Here is a 22,394-nt window from a genome sequence, read left to right as displayed (position 1 = left end):
AGGGTTGTAGTCCTCTTGTTATATCCTTGGGATGTCATTTTGTTTGAAAAGGAGAGGAAGGTAAGTGGACTGTGTTCCTCCTGGCAATGGCGGTCTCTGAGTTGATCCAGCTTTTAAAAGTATCGACAGATGGAGCCTAAGTCATGTGTCGAGGTAACGGATTCCATTTGTTGGTGATTCGATGCAAGGGTCGTTAGTCACCTGACAAGTAATTTGTTCTGGTCTTGTGAGAACTTTTACAGTGTGTTGTCCTAAACTTTCTGTTTTTGAAAACAGGAAAAATGAGGGCACATCGGATGCAAAGTTATCACCAAGTAACTTAAAAACTGTTAATGAGTCACCTCTGGTTCTTCTATATAACAAAGGGAGTAGATTTAGTTAATCCAGTCTGTCGTCATATGGGAGCTTTGGGATTGCGCGTATCAACTTGTGTTCTGTTCTTTAAGCCTTTTCTAACAGTACGCTGTCTCTTTTTGGAACTAACCTCTTGTATGCAATACTCAAGTTTATGACGAACGAACATTGTATACAATGTCCGGAAGGTTTTAGCATCAACGTGGCTAAAGGCTTTAGGTATGAGAGACCATAAGTTTCTAAAACATTTGCTGACCATTTCAGTAGTTTTTATTTCCTGGCTAACAATGACTCATAGGTCACTGTGTATCTAGGCAACAGGTAGCTCAATGTTATCCACCGTATATATATCTGTATCATCAGTCAGTCAGTCAGTCAGCTACAACGTAGGACCAGGCACATATGTGCATCGGTCCAGGTTGCCATACCGCATCAGCACAACAAGATGAACACCGGATTCATAGCAGTGGTTAGGTCAAAGGTAGTAATATATAAGAGAAAGATTGCATATACTCGTCCTTTTATTGATAGACGGATATCTCGCCTTCGCCATAGGTGACGCAAGTTGGCAAAAGCCAATCGAGCTTTTCGAATCCGTGCTGAGATTTCGTCCGATACCAACCCATTAGGGCTGATCAGACTTCCAAGATAAGTGAAGTTGTCAACGCGTTCGACTACTTCACTCCCTATCCTTAGTTCAGGTGTTAACGCAGACCAGTCCTGAAGCAACAGCTTGCATTTAGAGGGAGAGAAGCGCATTGCAAACATTCTGGCATTGCTGCTTAGTGCTACCAAAAGACTCTGCATTCTATCAGCGTCTTCACCAAACAGGACTATGTCATCTGCGTATTCTAAGTCGATAAGTGGACCTCCTGGTACGAGATCAATACCCGAGAACTCAGTCGACGAGAAAGTTATTTCCATCAGTAGATCTATGATGAAGTTAAACAAAGATGGAGAAAGTGGACAGCCTTGACGGACACCACTTGAGGTTGCAAAAGTAGATGACAGTTCGCCATAAGCTCAGACTCGAGTAGTAGTGTTCGAGTAAAGAGCCTTTACAAGGTTTATGTACTTCTGGGGTACGCCTTTCAATGACAGACACTGCCACAGAATCTCGCGGTCTACCGAGTCAAATGCTGCTTTTAAGTCGAGAAAGACCACCACTGTCGGACGTCGATAAGTATGCCTGTGTTCTAGAATCTGACGAATGGTGAATATGTGGTCGATGCAGCCACGACCAGGTCTAAAGCCAGCTTGGTTCTCTCGTGTTTGCAGTTCACGAGTCTTAGTTAGGCGTCTGATAATTATCGAGGCTAGTATTTTAGATATTATATTAGTTAAACTAATCCCTCTGTGGTTGTCACAGGATGATTTTAACCCTCTCTTATATATTGGGACGATAAGTGATTGTGACCAGTTAGATGGAATAACGTCTAACTCCCAGATTTTAGCTAAAATATTAGTCAACCTAATCGCTAAAATTGGACCACCATCCTTAAAGACCTCTGGAGCCAATCCATCTGGACCAGCTGCCCTTCCTCGTTTCAGATTAACTATAGCCTTTTGAACTTCTGCTAGAGTTGGGGGACCTTCTTCAATGTTCCATTCACACTGTCTGGGAATGGAGGGTAGTTGTAGAGTAGCTGAAGGCCAGCTGAACTGTTCTCTGAAATGTTCCGCCCATCGTTCTAAACGCCTGGACTGGGAGCAGATGAGTGTATCGTCTTTTTCCGACATAATCTCACTTACACTTGACTTAATAATTCCAGTTTCTTTTATTAGTCTGTAGAGGTGTCTTGTGTTCCCTATAGCCACCGCCTTTTCCATCTCTTTTGCTTTCGTTGCTCACCACTGCTCACGGTCGTTCCTTAGACTTTTGCTCAACCTAGATCTGATTTGTTTTCGCTCTTCATCGTGTTCAGAGCCTGATGGGATGAGTTTACGAGAATCCATCAGTGCAATAGACCTAGAGGAAATCCATTGGTTCTTTGTAACCATGTGGTTTAAATCACCGATAGATGTCACTGCTGTTTCCACAGCAGTTTGTATAGCTTTCCAAGCAACATCTGGGTCAACCTCGTCCCCAGAACTACCTAATTGTGACCTCAGTTGTTCCTGGAACCTACTTTTGGTTTTCTCATTACTCAATTCAGTTCTAATGGGTCTTTTTACTGAGGCTTTTTTGCGTCCAGTGAGGCGCAAGCAGATGCGTGCCCGTATTAGGGCATGGTTGGAGTCCATGCAGGTACTCCAGAATGAGCGACAATCTTCTACCGACCCTCTCCAACGATTACTGATGGCAATATGGTCTATTTGAGTACATCGTTGGTTTGGTGCAGGGGCTCGCCATGTTAGACGATGTCTCTTCTTATGCTTAAAATTTTTGTTAAAAATAAACGATTGTCTGAGCACAGTTGCAGCAGACGACCACCATTACCTGTTCGTTGTGCCGGAATACTAAAATACCTTTCTGTTTGGTTTAAACTACCTATCTGGGCATTAAAGTCACCTGCTACGAGTACTATGTCTGAACGTTTAGCTTTCTGAAGAAGTTCAGATAGCTTTCTGCAAAATTCATTTTTCACTTCATCCGAGTTGCAGTCGGTGGGAGCATGGGCAGAAACGACGAAAAAGTAACGACGTGTGTCCCTATCCTTCCGAGTTCTTACGGAGCCGTTTAGCCGAACAGCACATAGACGACTGTTGACGGGGATCCACTATAGCAGTGCTTGTTCCGCCCTCATGCTTAGTGCTATGCCTACACCTGCCAGTCCACGAGAACTGGCCATCGGGTCACCAGATACACGGAGGGTGTATCTCGTTGGCTCTCCGTTTTGTCGAGGTGAGGTCAAGTGGATGACCACACTGGAATCCTGTATGCGTGTTTCGGAGACACAGCATACATCAATGGTGCGAGACTCTAGGGTTTTAGCCAAGGAAGCCTGCTGACCGATTTGACATAGGGTGCCTACGTTGAAAGCTCCAATGTGTAGTTTGGAGCGAGGTTTCAGTAGACCTGGGACAGAGTTTTGAGCACTAGAATCGTTGGCTATGGTGACACTTGAGGAGGAAGCCGAAGGAGGAAGTTTAGGGTTGAAAGTCGATGTAGGAGGAATAATAGGAATTGAAGAGGAAGGTTGATTATGAATACAGTGGTCTTGAGTGCTGTTAGAGGTATGAGGGCGGTTATCACTTCCTGGTTGCCCACACTGTGGAAGGGTTGTTCTGGAGGTACCTGAAAAGGAAATTGGATTAGAGGCGGTCTCAGTGACCTGAGAGCGTGACCGCAGTGCCCAAGGGACAACTGCTTGAGGCCGGTCGCGCACGGCCTTTTCGTGGGAGGTTTTTGACGTGTTAGTTCCGTTCTTCAAAGGGCCTTACCGCCGGAGACGGAAATCCGTGAGGTAAAGTGAGGCGCGCACTTTTAGGGTCGACCTTTTCTAACCCCACCCCTCCTTGTGGGAAGGCAGCATCGCTGTCATGCTGGTTGTCTGAAGGAAACACCTTACTGCTGTCACACCTCTGTACAGTCAGCAGTACGACTTCGCCTTCGGACCTTGGGTTTGTTGCTTTTAGTCTTACCGCTCTTCAACCGACCTGTCTGACATGGTAGGACCTTGAGTAACGGTTGTTCCAGCCAGTGTAGCTCGGTTGCTTCATCACGATAGGCAAGCCCGACCACCACGTCAAGGTAGCAACAACGGTCGGGATATCTGTATCATGGTGACCAACGTGCATCACAATGCACGTGGATGCGTTTGTCAGCGACTGACAAATTCTAAACTATTCAGCTAGTTTCTACAGGTCATTTTGAAACACTAAACTATCGTATTCGTTTTTTTTTATTGCTCTCCATATCCTGATATTGTCAGTATATAACAGAATGGATGATGTTGTGAGACTAAGGTTATTTACATACAGGAGGAATAACACTGGCTCCAAGTCTGTACCCTGAGACACTCCACTAGGCACAGTTTACCAGCTAGACAATTTGAGGTTTGCCCGTACTCTTTGTTAACTCTGAACTAGAAGGTCCCTTATCCGCATAAATAAGTTGACTCCGATCCCGATATCACTTAACTTTGATAGCAGCCGGTTGTGAGGAGCTTTCTCAAAGCCCTTACTGAAGTCAATGTAGGTTGCATCGTTAGGTAGCTTTGGTCATTATAAGCGCATCAACTTTTTCAGGCCACTTATAATTTGTGAGACATGAATAGTATGTTCTAAATCCATGTTGATTTTCAGAAAGGATCTGGTTTTCGTTTAGATATCTTTTTTAAAACTTAAACAACCACTCTATGGGTCGAAATTTCCCAGGTTTGTGTCTCACACCTGTTTCGGAAGACAGTACTAACTATGGCGTTTTCCAGTCTTTTGGCAATCTACCTTGAGCTGCAGATAGATTTAAAACATATCCTTAAGGGATTTTCTAATTCCTGTGGTAAACTAGACTGCATTTCTTCGGGTTCCATGGATTTACCTATATGAAGCTTATTTAGCAAACCTAAGTAAACGGATTTGTATAGGTTGAGGGTTTGTATGTCAGTCAGTCAGTCAGCTACAACGTAGGACTAGGCACATATATGCATCGGTCCAAGTTGCCATACCTCATTTGTATGAACAGGATAGGGCTTCTCTACAGTATACACCTTGCACTGGGGCGTATGTAATAACCACGTCAGTTAGCTTTTGTTCGAAAGAATTTTTTGATAACTCAGTCCTCAGAATTTCCCAGTATACCATAGGTCCATCAAAGTCTCCTAAGACTAAACATCCACCACTCGAAGACCAAGTACTGAGATCGTTCAATAAGACCTCATTCAACTCACAGTTTGAACTGCGGTAGAGCAAACCATTTAGTAGCTCTTATCCTTTGCTTTTCAAGTGGCAACTAGCTAATTCGCATGTCCCACTTTTTGGGATATGTTATCAATAATGGTAAATGAGAAAGTATTCCTAATGAATTGAACTACTTATCCTTTAAGACTGTGTTCTGTCGGCTCTTACTAATGTGGAACTTTCAAAATCAAGTTCCCCACTGTCTTCAAACTGAGTCACCTAAATTTCTGTGATGGCGATTACATCCGACTTGCTAGAGTCTATCTGCATACCTATCTCCAATAGCTTGTTGAACAAGCTCTGGGCATTTGTGTATCAGATTTGAAGCCTATTTAAATGGCATCGTGCTGCACCCAAAGTGGCTTCAAGATCATTGTCTGTTGAAGCCTCACCACCCGAAAAATTGCAATTCTCACGTATTTCTCGCCAGTGTTTAACCTTATTTTTAGTTTTTTTCCAGCTTCTCGTCCTTTTATACGGTTCACGAGCAGACAAGACCCCTGACCCCTTTAGTTTATGTCCATTTTATAGAATTGAGTTACTTTCATAGGGAAATTCAAATACTACTTTTAGCAGACCGGTCTGAATTCTTTTCGAGTTCATTTGGCTACTCAGTCTAGAAACTTTCAGCAAGGTCGCTCCAGAGATATCTTGAGGCATTAGCTAGTTAAGTAGATCTTTTATCAATACAACGTCATGTTCAAAACGAGTTCTGGGTTCTGAGCTCCCATTCTCCTTGACTCTATAAAAAATAGCTGACTTGTCACTATGATCAGTCTTCGATTTCCCAGCTACTTTTTGAGAGACTGACTTTCCTTTGGTAACATGTCGTTTCTTATTCTCTATCTGTACGCACTCGTCAGCTTTCGTTGGAGTAGCAAACACAATCGTGTCACACGCTATGGGATCCAAGATGATTGTCGATGACTTGAGTTGTCAGGTTTTCGTTTTTGCTGCTATAAACAAACCTAGCCTTACGATTAGGTCTTTTAAGTGTTTCCTGCTACCTGTCATTTGGGGGACGTGGGGCAGAAGAAACTTTTTTTCCTGAGCTTTTACTTCTGACAGACCTTTGAACTCGGTTTTTCCTGCTTTGGCCCAAGTAATTCAATCGATTCTGAGTTTAATTGAGGTAACTTCGCATCAATTCATGTATCGACCGAGCGAGTACCGTCTAATGTGTTTCGACTACGCTTACTAATACTCACTCACCACTGTAATGACTTCGGATAGCAAGCTGTTTGTGTATAAGCAGCACTGCTGACACAACCACACGTAACCATTTTTACTAAACCGTTTAAAAGCAGCAGGCATTAGATCCGTGCAAACTTCATAGTACCATCATTTGCACTCCTCTCAGTGCATGCCACTTTTTACAGAGTATTGTCAGCGTGTTTATTTATTTATTTAAACACATAAACCTAGGTACAAGAAGGCACCAAACAGATAAATCATTCGGTCTGTGTGAGGGCTAGGATACTGCCCGGGTGCCCAAACCGAAGCAGGTGGTTTTCTTAGGGGGCCACTCCCCGAGCCTTCGACCTAGAGATCTAATCCACAGGGCAGTGGAGCAACGTCAGGAGATGCAGTCTCATGGTAGCCGGTGACCAATGTTTGGTTCATACGCCATTTGTTACCTTAGGATCCTGGAGCCTATGTGCACCATTGGTTTGGAATCAGGGTTTTCCAACTCTCCTAGGTGGACTCTCCGTGTCCACCAACCAGGTTAAAGCGCCGGACATTCGCTTTTCGTCCTCTCATTTTCGTAAACAACACCCTCACCACGAGAAGGCAGTGAGTAGAACTTCCCTGGCAGTGGTTGAATGCACGAGGCCATGTAAGAGCATTTAAAGAGAGAGAGTTGACTCTGTTCATTGTCGGCCGTACCAGGGCATTTGGGGGCGTTATTGAATGCTTCTTTTGTACTGTCCACCCATCAATCCGAGGTTTTCAAATAAACATAATAATAATATGAAGAATCCTTACTCAGTACGTATTTCTCCGTGAATTACCAAAGTTTACCTAAAACTCGACAGCGCTGTCTTTGGTGAACCATTGTCTAAAATGTAAAGCACCCACACAGTGAAAGGACTTCTAAAGGCTGTCCCCGATATACTGAGAAGACGTGAAACGTGTTTGTCATCTAGATAGTAGTAATAAGTATAGGCGGCTTTCAAATATCCTTGCAAACTTTAGAAACTTCTTTAGCTTAATATTTGTGTTCTAGTACAGGTTTTATTCTCCAATATCTTTTCAAAATTCTCAGTTTTCGGATACATGCTATCGTGTTCTCGTCATGTATTTCGAAATTTTTCTACCCGCATAGATTAATATTTTCCCACTTGTATTAGTATTTTAAATTAATGGAAACTGCAAACGTTAACTTATGGCCCTGATCAATTCTAATAAACCGGATAGTGATGGAAACTTAACTGGATCTATCGTACGTCGTTTACATTCACCCTCTCAATCTTCCGTGTCTAGTGAAGAACTCCTCGTTTGGTCTAAAGGTTAGTTAATTTCCCTCCCTTTTTAATGATTGAAATATTATTCATTATTTTGACATTTTAGGCTTTCTGGTTGACATAGTTACGTTTCAGTATATTTGCTGAACAGCATATATATGTACAGAGATAAAATTATTTTGAAGCGCAACCTTAAGCCTTGTTTTAGCTCACATTTATAAGCTTGGTAGTTTTTAAAACTCACAAGTGACTAACTTTTAAAAGCATTCCTTAATTTCTAGTAATAAGTGGTTACCTTTGCAGTTCAGCAACGTCGGTAATCAGGTGGATATTGCCTATGATAATGGATGATAGTCGTTCACTATAATCAAATTGACTGAATTTAGAAACGTGAGTGCCCTTCGCTGTGGAGTCCCATACTAAAGCAAAAAGCTATCAATTGCTTTTAGATTTACAACTTTTGGCTAGTTAAAAATAGTCTTTATTTCAAATTATCTTCAAAAATAAGTACGTTTAATAAAATGGGACGTCAGTTTAAAAATCAATACAAGTTTAGTTAAAACAAAGTATAGGTTAGTAGTTCTTAGCAGATTCTTATCCGGTTCCACATCTGAATAAATATCTTTAGATAAGATGACTTCATTGTTAAACTATCCTATTTTCAACGACTAGGCTCATAAATCAAACCCTACTCTTTCTACTTCGGAATGGGCGACAGGGTAGTCTCACTAATCTCCATATAATCTGTCCGACTTGTGTCTGAGTACATAATCCTGTACTAAGTAATTGAGTTATGTTCACCAAAGCTATTCTATTTGAGTACATGTAATGCTCCCTAACGAATTCATTCCCGTCTCACAAAGCTTTACAGTCAGAGATGTTGTAAGAAGCAATTTCCTACAGGTGTAACTCTAAGCTGTTCTCTAGACTGTCGAGCACAGAGTCCTGGTTTAGCCAAAGTCAGAACAAGTAAGCTATTTGGTTTGATAAACTTTATCTGTTTCTAATTTATTTATTTAAACATAAATATTGGTACAAGAGAGTGCCAATATATATGCGCCACACAAAACAATGAGAATTTGAAGAGAAGAAGGAAAAAAATGAAAGGTAAGGAGCGTTAAAAAAAGAACAATGACGAACGGATTAGTAAGGTAGTGGAATAATAATAATAATAGTAATAATGGGGAAAACGAAAAGGTACAATGAGAAAAAATCTTCCAGTCAGGCAAGAAACAACCTTTTTTTAATGAAGAAAATAAAGGAAGGTTACAGTAGGATCACCACTGGCTTCTATTCGGAGCCATATCTGATAACGTCTCTAGCCACTGTGTTGTACCATCTCTCGGACCCCAACCAGGCAGTCGTGAAGGACCAACACAAGCCAGCTCATTGCAGCTTTCTTTCATACCACGACACCATGTCATACACTGACCACCTCTCCGCTTCTTCCAAACAGTCCCAGAGTCGGCAAATGATGCACGACGTGGAATTCTCTGGGACGACATTCGTAGAACATGTCCAACCCACCGAAATCGGTGTTTCAAGATGGTGACACCAATTGCATTATCGTCTCTGTACCCGAACACACGATGCCGAACCTCTGCATTACTAACATGATGTTGTCACTGGATGTCAGCAATCCTTCGGAGACAACGATGATCGAACACAGAGAGTTGTCTAACGTCCTCAACTCGGAGAGGCCAGGTTTCACAAGCATAGAGCAAGACTGCTCTCACAGACGCGTTGTAGATCCGACGTTTTACAGCCAGACTAACATCACGAAGGCGCCAGAGATGGCCCAGATTGGCATAAGCCGCTCTGGCTCTCACTATACGTGCATTGATCTCATCACTCACGCCCCCACCAGCACTTATGCAACTACCCAGATACACAAACTTCTCGACTACTTCTATCTGCTCACCATCCAGGGTGAGTACAGGATTAGAATCCTGCCAGTCTTGTAGAAGTACTTTGCACTTCGAAGATGCAAAGCACATACCATACCTACGAACACTGATTGCCAACTGATTAAGTGCGGATTGCATGCCTTGGGCATTATCCCACAGTAAGACAATATCGTCCGCATACTCAAGGTCGAGAAGTCTTTCTCCAAGCAACAGATCTACGCCGTCATTACTTACATCCATCAGAACTGTTTCCAGAATGTTATCGATGGCAAAGTTGAAGAGGAATGGTGAGATTGGGCATCCCTGCCTAACCCCACTGCTCGAATGGAACAATGGAGAGAGGTGGTTGTATGCCCTCACTCTGCCTGAGGTGTTTGTATATAGGGCTTTTAGGATGTTAATAAACTTCTCAGGCACACCCTTCTTCAATAGACAATCCTAGAGAACAGTCCTATCCAACGAATCGAAGGCAGCCCTGATGTCAAGAAACACTACGATTGTTGGCCTGTGATAAGTATGGCGGTGTTCTAACATTTGTTGGAGGGTGAAGATATGATCAATACACCCTCGACCAGAACGAAAACCAGCCTGCTCCTCGCGAGTCAATCTTTCTCGGGTTTTGAACAGCCTACGAAGTATGACGGAAGCCAATAGCTTGGACGCAATCGGAAGTAGACTTATCCCCCGATAGATGTTACAGGAACGACGTGAACCCTTTGTAAAGATAGGGACAACTATCGACTCATTCCATGACGTTGGTACACTCTCTAGCTCCCAAACCTTCTTAAACAACACAGTCAGTTCCTTAGTCAGAAAGTCACCACCATCTTTAAAAAGAGCCGGAGGTAAGTCATCTGGGCCAGGTGATTTGTAGCGTTTCAAGAGTTGGAGTTCCTTGCGGACTTCCGCCTCATTTGGTGGATCAGTTGTCACCGGCCATGGAGGGCAGGACAGTTTGACTGATGTTGCCGGAGCAGCAGGCCAGTTGAACTGCCCTTCGCGAACCCACAACTGACTGTACCCGCCATTTTCATGGCGTCATGCAATTGCAACCAATGTTCATCTATACTTCGCGATGGAGTGGCAGCTAGCCTAGAAGCTACTCGGTTCGATACTTACTAGCAACAGAAGTTGCAACCAGCTTGCTAACATCAATCCGTTGGTGGCGGTCACTTCGTTGTCCACTGAAAAGTAAGGTAAGATTGGCGCAGACCAGGGCATGGTCAGAGTCCAGATAGGTACTCCGAAAGGAGCGGCAGTCTTGTACACAACCACGCTAGCGGTAGCTGATCGCGATGTGATCAATCTGAGTCCAGGCTTGAGATGCAGAAAGGGGACGCCAGGTAGCACATCGGCGATGACTGTGCCGAAAGTTAGTGCTAGCCAGAAACAGGTTGTGGTCTGTGCATAGTTGCAGTAGACGGTCCCCGTTATCTGACCTGCGACCAACAAGTCCCCATCGGCCACCTAAACGACTCTCTTCCGTGCCTAGACGCCCGATCTGAGCATTCAAGTCTCCGGCTAGTACTACAATATCTGTCGAACGCACTTTCTGGAGAAGAACAGTTAACTGGTGGTAAAACTTATCCTTGATTGCATCTGGGCTGCCATCTGTCGGGGCGTAGGCGGAGATGACGAAAAGACATCGTTTCCCATACCTATTTCTTCCCACTTTGATGGAACTATCTAATCTAGCAGCACATAACCGACTGTTAATGGGGATCCAATCGATTAGTGCTGCCTCAGCTCTAGCGCTCAGTGCGACACCAACGTTAACAAGACCAGACGAAGATGCCACAGCGTCCCCGGATAAGCGCACGTAAAACAAGCTTTTCGAAGCGACAGATCGAGAGCGAATCTGCAGTACTTCACCAGAGTCTTGAATACGGGTCTCGGATAGACAGCAGACATCAATATTAAGACTTTCCAAAGACATAGCCAGCCCTATCTGTTGTCCGACCTGCATAAGTGTGCGAACGTTGAAGGCAGCCAGTTTGAATGGTGCACGTGGTTTCAGAAAAACTGCTTCAGTATTCATATTCAGTGGTAACATACAATTTTCAACCGGACAGTGACTCGAGAACGTTTAGATACAGTCGAATTTCCATCAAAGACGAGCCGCTGTATAAGTATAAAAGAGGGTGAATAATGTGGTAAATAATAATAATAATGATAATAATAATAATAATAGTAATAATAATCATTTGATTGTTATTCGAAGCGAGAAAAGTAGTTTCCATAGATATAGAGAGTCCATTATTTGCGTGTGGGCTGCGATACTGCCCGAGTGCCCAGACCGAAGCAGGTGGTTATCTTAGGGGGCCACACCTGGAGCCTTTGACCTAAAGGTCTAACCCACAAGGCAGTGGAGCATCGTAAGGAGATGCAGTCTCATGGTAGCCGGTGACCAACGATTGTTTCATACGCCATTTGTTCCCGCAGGATACTGGAGCCCATGTGCACCGTTGGTTTGGGATCCGGTTAAAGCGCCGGACATTCGCTTTTCGTCCTCTCATTTCCGTAAACAACACCCCCGCCACGAGAGGGCAATGGGTAGTAGTTCCTTGGCAGAGGCTGTATACGCGTGGCCGTGTGAGAGTATTTTGAGAGAGAGAGAGAGTTGACTCTGTTCATTCTCGGCCGTACCAGGGCATTTGGGGGCATCTGTTTCTAAAACATAAGTTAACACCGTTAGTCTACAAAATAAACAGTACAGTTTATTAACACAGGGAAGAACAGAGACATAAATAACATACCGAACAGTAACTAGAGGATAGGAAAAATGAGTCAACAAAGCAAATATTGTTTTATAATGAACATAAAATTGTGATTAGTGAATAAACAAGACATAGCCATACAAGGTCGAAGAAAGCTAATGTGATGGTGGGTGTTTCACTTTATCATTAGTGAGTTCGTTTATCGATCACACTTTACAATGTTACCGTTTACTTATTGAGGCCACAACCAACCTTGTGTATAGGAAAGGAAACCCGGGGCCTATGTACACGATCTTTTGCTACTTAGTCTAGTCTTCTCACTGAAAGTTTTATTTAAGTGAGGAGCTTAACTACCCGAGTTTCTTCAATTTGGTTGTCTATTACAGACTAAGCACTAATTAACTTATTCGTTTTTTCTGCATTTTCGGTCATAATAATAATGCATGAAAATAATTATATATATATATATATATATATATATATATATATATATATATATATATATATATATATATATATATATGTTTTTCGTAAAAATTTATAGAAGGAAATGATTATGACTGGGAGTTATTTCCCATCTCACCACCACTCGGTGATGAATTATCGCGTATACAAAGTTCATCAAATGTCGGATGTGGCAGTAGTTTTACTCCAGTTACGTACAACAATTTGAATGATGTTAATAATGGTAGCAAAACTATTACCATCACTGAAAGTAACTTTAGTAACAGTAACAGTAGTAGTGATACAACAATATATTCATACAATCATAATTCCGTTACTGATCAATTGTCCACATCATTTTTAACATTAGAATCTTGTTCACATTATTTGAATGGTTCATCAATTCAACCTCAATTAATACATTCTACTAAAACTGATATGATAGAAACAACACCTAATGAACTGGTTCCTTCATCATCTTTTTCAAGAACATTGTCATCATCGTCCAAAAAAGTAACCAATCATTCCGTCTCATTCAATAATTTATATGACCAAATAGACGTAAATACGTTAGCAGATGATTTTATTGATTTGGACATTAAAACTATTGCTACTACTTCAAGTTGTTCATTGACAACTTCTTATCATCCAGATTTTGATTATGTAGGTTTTCCAGAATCACCTATCCAATCTTTACCAAATTCAGCTTCTCATAAAAAATTACAGCTTTTAAACTCATTTATTTCTAACAATGGTATAAATATACAAAAATCAAATGTTGTATCTCAATCACCAGAGACAGAAATTATTCGACAAACATTAAATCCACACTTGTAAGTCTTAACTTTCGTCGTATTTTTTTCTTAGAAATGGTAAAATAATTTGTAGGGAATGTGAGCATTTTTAGTGGCGTTACGTTTTACATCCTGATTTGTTTAGTTGCTAGGCTTTCTGAACATCAATAATACCTAATTCAAGTATAAATGAGATTTTTATAATTATTCAACAGAAAGTCTTGAGGTTTTTGTTTGTTGTTGGTTATCTCCAACGGTTTCATGTTAATCGGTTTATTAGACTCATATTTTAACTCCATTTGATCGAATATTCACGCTCATTTGTTTCTAGATTCAATCTACGTCCGTATATTTGCAGATTGAACTTAAATATTATGCCACTAGAAATTTCCTGACTTTGTTTATTCCTCAATTCAAAATCTTGATACTTTTCCCAATCAATTTGTCCTTTGTAATTATTCTCTTGAATTGATGTAAGTGACTACATATTATGTCGTTTAACTGATCAATTATGTTCATGTATATGTGAGCGAATGGGGCATTCACTTATGTAAGATATGCTTCCTTCAATTAATGCACTTTATTTTGTAGATAGCTTTGTATTTACTCCCCTTTGTTATCGTATCTTTCCGTTTTCACAAAATGGAATGAACCGTTTATTTCGGTCCCTGTATGAGATTGATTCTGAAAGGTTTTAAAATTCTTGAGACGATTTCTAAAATATTTCTCACTTATGATCGAATGGTTTGTTTTTTAATTGATGTGGAATAATTTTATGATGGTAAGATGGATTGTCGCTAGACACATGTTAATGAATTTCCAAAAATGGACAGAAAAAGGATGAGCTTTTTAAAAAATTTTGTGCGACTTTACTTTTTACTTGTTTTCTGGTTCTGTATGTACAGTTTTAGACAACTTAAAGCTACAGTAAGGAAAGTGACTAACTGGTTTGGGTTAACCGGCTCAAGAACAGAATATATAGTGCAATATGGTTTTTATGACTATGTAGCATCATAAATCAACATCTAGAGTAAAAAAATTCTACCTCACTGGCCAACAACCTGGAATGCTGATTTCTAACTCATCCTTTTCCTATGAAATAATGATTTTGGGTCCTGAAAGCAAAATAACGTTTGTAGAATCTATGCGTATTTCATTACTCAGCTGATAGAATTCCTCCAAATATAACCGAAGTTATTATTAATCTAAATTAACAAAACTATGCGATAAGTGTTAGGCTGTACTTCTAGTATTGTAGCCAACAACTTGAAAGTCAAATTTATTACCTATCATCTCATGAATTAAGTTTACGAGTTATTAAATCCGGACTCCAGGAACAATCGCTTACGGGCCTACACAATGCTTGAATTAACAGTGTACTGCTTAGTGATCATAGATATTTTTACCAGTTTGATTGGATTGTAAAAAGAAACGTAAATCGAGTGAGCGTTCAAATTTACTGTAATCTGATATATAAGGTAATCATCCAGAGGTATGGGTTGATGGTAATTGTTAGAAAATGAATCTGCACAACCGATAGGACAATCCATCTTCATGCAATTGATTCCCTTTAGCGATTTGAATAAAGCAGAATAATATGAATTCCTTATATGTATTAAAGTGTAACGTTGGGAGAAGAGTACATGTTCTCATTTCTGAGCACTTTTTAATGAATTCGAGACTGAAAGGCACAACAGCTCTACATAGTGCAGTAGCTCGGCATTTAATTGATACCGAGCATATCATTGACATTCCCTAATCCTTCAAAATTATCAGCAAACAAAAAACCCAGGGTCCCTCCAGTTTGCGGAAGCAGTAGCATTAAAGAAACTCAAACCTGATTTATGTGTCTAGAAAGAAACAGTAATCAACTTGTCACTTATCTTGGTAAATTATAGTTTATCATTATTATTATTATTTATTTTGTTATGTGGTCCTAGCCAAACTAATTCTTATTTTATGTAGACTAAAATCATCTGTTCATTCATCGATTTCTCATTCACTTAATTCTTTGTAAACTCTTCAAATCTTGTTTAATTACTACGCAACCCATTTTATCAGTTTCTAGTGCTAGACAATTACTACCTCATAATTAAATGTCTTTTATATCTAGTTTCAAGTAGTTTGAATTTTATTTAAACTCTTTTCAACTTTTATCATTATCACGCAATCTATCTTTGGTCTGTTTCTGGACTTCATTTAGTTACTGCCTCATCCACCCCTCTATGTTTTTGAACTCCATTGATAATCTGTGTTATTCTTTCCATCATCAATGTCATCTGTTTCACATTATATCTTGACTCACTTTAATACATATATGGTTGTATGTAGTTGATAAGAAACCACCGAAATATGAATTCATATTATTCTGCCTCAACTGTTGTTTTCGCTCTATGCAACTCTAGTTTTTATCATCGTCTGTCTACCTATCCACTGTCTAGTTAAGAATTAAGTCATTGATTGACTCTGATGATTTAACTTTAACCGATTTAAACGATTGTTACAATTCCAGAGTAGTTTTAGTGTTAATAGTTACTGAAAAATGTTTTTATTCTCATTTCCCAACACCATGTTTCAAGCTGCAATCTAGTTGTGTCAAGTTCTAAATCGCTTTAGTCAGTTAATAATCACCCGAGAAGTTTATATTGCATACGATCAGGTGTTAATTAATACAAATTATTTTCATATACAACATTTAAATATCTATAGATTTGAAATGATTGGTTATTTTGAAGTGTCGGTAACCCATTATATGAACAAAAATTTTTTAGAAAACTCCTACGATGTATCTCTTACATGACTGATTGAAGTTCGCTTTAACCCTAAGGCCATTGTAAACTGGAACATAAAATCTCAATGTGGGATAAAAAATACTTTTGGTAAATGCTAACTATAATAAAGAATTTCCAGCAATAACGACCGGTTTATAAATCAATTTACGATTATAAACAGAGATGGATTATGGTTATCCTATGCATCAAACTTTATTGTACACACAGATAATACTTTTGTATATATCACATTTTGTTTATGTTACTGTTTCAGTCTAGACTGAAAATTAAAAAAACATGGTTATCATTAGTAGCATTGTTTTTCTCCTTTCTTTGTTTCATTCATTTCTGTCTTTATGGGTTACTTTCTTAATTTCAGTTGTCATATGTTGTCATCTGTCAGCGAAATGCCCACCACAAAAATTATTGTTGGCTACAATAACGATGATGGTAACAATAATGATGATTCATTCACAAATTATACGGATTATAGATGTAATCAAAATAGTTATAATAAGAATAACAACAGTAAAGTGAGTAAAATCAATGTTTAAAGATTATTTTCAGTTTTTTGTCTAAATTACCATTGTAATTATATGTCCTGGAGTTCTAGTGAGAAGCAGTGACCAGTGGAGTTCAACCGCGTTATTGGTGAGATAGTAACTCATTGATGACAATGGTGAATGTGTCGCTCAATTTCATGGATTAGTTGACGCTAGACATTAACACCGTTGGCTTTCGTTTCAGTGGTCTAATGGTTAAGCGCTCGAGCGCGAGATGTAAATCCTGTGTTCGAATTCCGCGAGGCAGGGTCGTGGATGCTCACTGCTGAGGAATCCCATACTGGGACGAAACGGCAGTCCAGTTCTTCCAGGTTTTCGATGGTGGTCTAGCTTCAATTGACTCATGATCTCAACTATTGAAATTGCTACAATTTCCACAAAACCCCTTCTTATACAAATTACTATTTGTTTATAGTCATAACATTTTATCGTTGCTGTTTATTTATTTGAACAAAAATATCGGTAAAAGGAGAGTGGGCCCGCCCTCCCTCTCGAAATGCTCTCACGCAGTCACGCGTATACAGCCTCTGCCAAGGAACTACTACCCATTGCCCTCTCGTGGCGGGGGTGTTGTTTACGGAAATGAGAGGACGAAAAGCGAATGTCCGGCGCTTTAACCGGATCCCAAACCAACGGTGCACATGGGCTCCAGTATCCTGCGGGAACAAATGGCGTATGAAACAATCGTTGGTCACCGGCTACCATGAGACTGCATCTCCTTACGATGCTCCACTGCCTTGTGGGTTAGACCTTTAGGTCAAAGGCTCCAGGTGTGGCCCCCTAAGATAACCACCTGCTTCGGTCTGGGCACTCGGGCAGTATCGCAGCCCACACGCAAATAATGGACTCTCTATATCTATGGAAACTACTTTTCTCGCTTCGAATAACAATCAAATGATTATTATTACTATTATTATTATTATTATCATTATTATTATTATTTACCACATTATTCACCCTCTTTTATACTTATACAGCGGCTCGTCTTTGATGGAAATTCGACTGTATCTAAACGTTCTCGAGTCACTGTCCGGTTGAAAATTGTATGTTACCACTGAATATGAATACTGAAGCAGTTTTTCTGAAACCACGTGCACCATTCAAACTGGCTGCCTTCAACGTTCGCACACTTATGCAGGTCGGACAACAGATAGGGCTGGCTATGTCTTTGGAAAGTCTTAATATTGATGTCTGCTGTCTATCCGAGACCCGTATTCAAGACTCTGGTGAAGTACTGCAGATTCGCTCTCGATCTGTCGCTTCGAAAAGCTTGTTTTACGTGCGCTTATCCGGGGACGCTGTGGCATCTTCGTCTGGTCTTGTTAACGTTGGTGTCGCACTGAGCGCTAGAGCTGAGGCAGCACTAATCGATTGGATCCCCATTAACAGTCGGTTATGTGCTGCTAGATTAGATAGTTCCATCAAAGTGTTGGGGATGTTAGATCCCCAAAACTCATATTTTGTAATTTTATCTTTGTGGAGCTTGTATGCAGATGTACGCTTGGGCATTTCTTACCACCCACGCACATAGTCGATTGACAAGCTTATCGATTAGATGTTTAAATATTTCAATGGCAGTCGATTGACGAACTTATCGATTAAATGTTTAAAAACTTCCATGGCAATGTCAATTATATATATTGTATAAATACGCTTGATTTGTGTGCTTGAGGGACCTGGTATTTTCTAGTTGTCTGAGAATATACCCTCTACATCTTACCAGAACTTCTGGATCGAGTTAGTTGAGTCGGGGACAACTGATCAGTATAGCGTATCGAGTCTCTGAATCCTTGATTCTTCGTTCCGTTCCGAGTAAGATGAATCAGTAGTAGCATTCAAGTTAACGAACATAACACAAAGTGAAAAGAAATAGGTATGGGAAACGATGTCTTTTCGTCATCACGGCCTACGCCGCGACAGATGGCAGCCCAGATGCAATCAAGGATAAGTTTTACCACCAGTTAACTGTTCTTCTCCAGAAAGTGCGTTCGACAGATATTGTAGTACTAGCCGGAGACTTGAATGCTCAGATCGGGCGTCTAGGCACGGAAGAGAGTCGTTTAGGTGGCCGATGGGGACTTGTTGGTCGCAGGTCAGATAACGGGGACCGTCTACTGCAACTATGCACAGACCACAACCTGTTTCTGGCTAGCACTAACTTTCGGCACAGTCATCGCCGATGTGCTACCTGGCGTCCCCTTTCTGCATCTCAAGCCTGGACTCAGATTGATCACATCGCGATCAGCTACCGCTAGCGTGGTTGTGTACAAGACTGCCGCTCCTTTCGGAGTACCTATCTGGACTCTGACCATGCCCTGGTCTGCGCCAATCTTACCTTACTTTTCAGTGGACAACGAAGTGACCGCCACCAACGGATTGATGTTAGCAAGCTGGTTGCAACTTCTGTTGCTAGTAAGTATCGAACCGAGTAGCTTCTAGGCTAGCTGCCACTCCATCGCGAAGTATAGATGAACATTGGTTGCAATTGCATGACGCCATGAAAATGGCGGGTACAGTCAGTTGTGGGTTCGCGAAGGGCAGTTCAACTGGCCTGCTGCTCCGGCAACATCAGTCAAACTGTCCTGCCCTCCATGGCCGGTGACAACTGATCCACCAAATGAGGCGGAAGTCCGCAAGGAACTCCAACTCTTGAAACGCTACAAATCACCTGGCCCAGATGACTTACCTCCGGCTCTTTTTAAAGATGGTGGTGACTTTCTGACTAAGGAACTGACTGTGTTGTTTAAGAAGGTTTGGGAGCTAGAGAGTGTACCAACGTCATGGAATGAGTCGATAGTTGTCCCTATCTTTACAAAGGGTTCACGTCGTTCCTGTAACATCTATCGGGGGATAAGTCTACTTCCGATTGCGTCCAAGCTATTGGCTTCCGTCATACTTCGTAGGCTGTTCAAAACCCGAGAAAGATTGACTCGCGAGGAGCAGGCTGGTTTTCGTTCTGGTCGAGGGTGTATTGATCATATCTTCACCCTCCAACAAATGTTAGAACACCGCCATACTTATCACAGGCCAACAATCGTAGTGTTTCTTGACATCAGGGCTGCCTTCGATTCGTTGGATAGGACTGTTCTCTAGGATTGTCTATTGAAGAAGGGTGTGCCTGAGAAGTTTATTAACATCCTAAAAGCCCTATATACAAACACCTCAGGCAGAGTGAGGGCATACAACCACCTCTCTCCATTGTTCCATTCGAGCAGTGGGGTTAGGCAGGGATGCCCAATCTCACCATTCCTCTTCAACTTTGCCATCGATAACATTCTGGAAACAGTTCTGATGGATGTAAGTAATGACGGCGTAGATCTGTTGCTTGGAGAAAGACTTCTCGACCTTGAGTATGCGGACGATATTGTCTTACTGTGGGATAATGCCCAAGGCATGCAATCCGCACTTAATCAGTTGGCAATCAGTGTTCGTAGGTATGGTATGTGCTTTGCATCTTCGAAGTGCAAAGTACTTCTACAAGACTGGCAGGATTCTAATCCTGTACTCACCCTGGATGGTGAGCAGATAGAAGTAGTCGAGAAGTTTGTGTATCTGGGTAGTTGCATAAGTGCTGGTGGGGGCGTGAGTGATGAGATCAATGCACGTATAGTGAGAGCCAGAGCGGCTTATGCCAATCTGGGCCATCTCTGGCGCCTTCGTGATGTTAGTCTGGCTGTAAAACGTCGGATCTACAACGCGTCTGTGAGAGCAGTCTTGCTCTATGCTTGTGAAACCTGGCCTCTCCGAGTTGAGGACGTTAGACAACTCTCTGTGTTCGATCATCGTTGTCTCCGAAGGATTGCTGACATCCAGTGACAACATCATGTTAGTAATGCAGAGGTTCGGCATCGTGTGTTCGGGTACAGAGACGATAATGCAATTGGTGTCACCATCTTGAAACACCGATTTCGGTGGGTTGGACATGTTCTACGAATGTCGTCCCAGAGAATTCCACGTCGTGCATCATTTGCCGACTCTGGGACTGTTTGGAAGAAGCGGAGAGGTGGTCAGTGTATGACATGGTGTCGTGGTATGAAAGAAAGCTGCAATGAGCTGGCTTGTGTTGGTCCTTCACGACTGCCTGGTTGGGGTCCGAGAGATGGTACAACACAGTGGCTAGAGACGTTATCAGATATGGCTCCGAATAGAAGCCAGTGGTGATCCTACTGTAACCTTCCTTTATTTTCTTCATTAAAAAAGGTTGTTTCTTGCCTGACTGGAAGATTTTTCTCATTGTACCTTTTCGTTTTCCCCATTATTACTATTATTATTATTATTCCACTACCTTACTAATCCGTTCGTTATTGTTCTTTTTTAACGCTCCTTACCTTTCATTTTTTCCTTCTTCTCTTCAAATTCTCATTGTTTTGTGTGGCGCATATATATTGGCACTCTCTTGTACCAATATTTATGTTTAAATAAATAAATTAGAAACAGATAAAGTTTATCAAACCAAATAGCTTACTTGTTCTGACTTTGGCTAAACCAGGACTCTGTGCTCGACAGTCTAGAGAACAGCTTAGAGTTACACCTGTAGGAAATTGCTTCTTACAACATCTCTGACTGTAAAGCTTTGTGGGACGGGAATGAATTCGTTAGGGAGCATTACATGTACTCAAATAGAATAGCTTTGGTGAACATAACTCAATTACTTAGTACAGGATTATGTACTCAGACACAAGTCGGACAGATTATATGGAGATTAGTGAGACTACCCTGTCGCCCATTCCGAAGTAGAAAGAGTAGGGTTTGATTTATGAGCCTAGTCGTTGAAAATAGGATAGTTTAACAATGAAGTCATCTTATCTAAAGATATTTATTCAGATGTGGAACCGGATAAGAATCTGCTAAGAACTACTAACCTATACTTTGTTTTAACTAAACTTGTATTGATTTTTAAACTGACGTCCCATTTTATTAAACGTACTTATTTTTGAAGATAATTTGAAATAAAGACTATTTTTAACTAGCCAAAAGTTGTAAATCTAAAAGCAATTGATAGCTTTTTGCTTTAGTATGGGACTCCACAGCGAAGGGCACTCACGTTTCTAAATTCAGTCAATTTGATTATAGTGAACGACTATCATCCATTATCATAGGCAATATCCACCTGATTACCGACGTTGCTGAACTGCAAAGGTAACCACTTATTACTAGAAATTAAGGAATGCTTTTAAAAGTTAGTCACTTGTGAGTTTTAAAAACTACCAAGCTTATAAATGTGAGCTAAAACAAGGCTTAAGGTTGCGCTTCAAAATAATTTTATCTCTGTACATATATATGCTGTTCAGCAAATATACTGAAACGTAACTATGTCAACCAGAAAGCCTAAAATGTCAAAATAATGAATAATATTTCAATCATTAAAAAGGGAGGGAAATTAACTAACCTTTAGACCAAACGAGGAGTTCTTCACTAGACACGGCTCTGGAACTGTTTGGAAGAAGCGGAGAGGTGGTCAGTGTATGACATGGTGTCGTGGTATGAAAGAAAGCTGCAATGAGCTGGCTTGTGTTGGTCCTTCACGACTGCCTGGT

General features: G+C 41.0%; 1 protein-coding gene across 1 annotated transcript in view; it reads left to right on the top strand.

Moving 5' to 3' along the window:
• Nucleotides 1-22,394, top strand: part of MS3_00010315 (uncharacterized protein) — a 36,783-nt gene that overhangs the window by 646 nt on the left and 13,743 nt on the right. The window contains exons 2-4 of the mRNA XM_051218677.1: nucleotides 7,523-7,706; nucleotides 12,830-13,562; nucleotides 16,674-16,827. Coding sequence (XP_051070563.1) covers nucleotides 7,583-7,706; nucleotides 12,830-13,562; nucleotides 16,674-16,827 — 1,011 coding nt within the window. The 5' untranslated portion in view covers nucleotides 7,523-7,582. The remainder of the gene's footprint in view (nucleotides 1-7,522; nucleotides 7,707-12,829; nucleotides 13,563-16,673; nucleotides 16,828-22,394) is intronic.

Source organism: Schistosoma haematobium, chromosome ZW (genome assembly GCF_000699445.3).
Source record: "Schistosoma haematobium chromosome ZW, whole genome shotgun sequence".
Classification (NCBI taxonomy): Eukaryota; Metazoa; Platyhelminthes; class Trematoda; order Strigeidida; family Schistosomatidae; genus Schistosoma; species Schistosoma haematobium.
The sequence above is the reverse complement of the archived record's forward strand: the minus strand, read 5'-3'. Positions and strand labels throughout refer to the sequence as shown.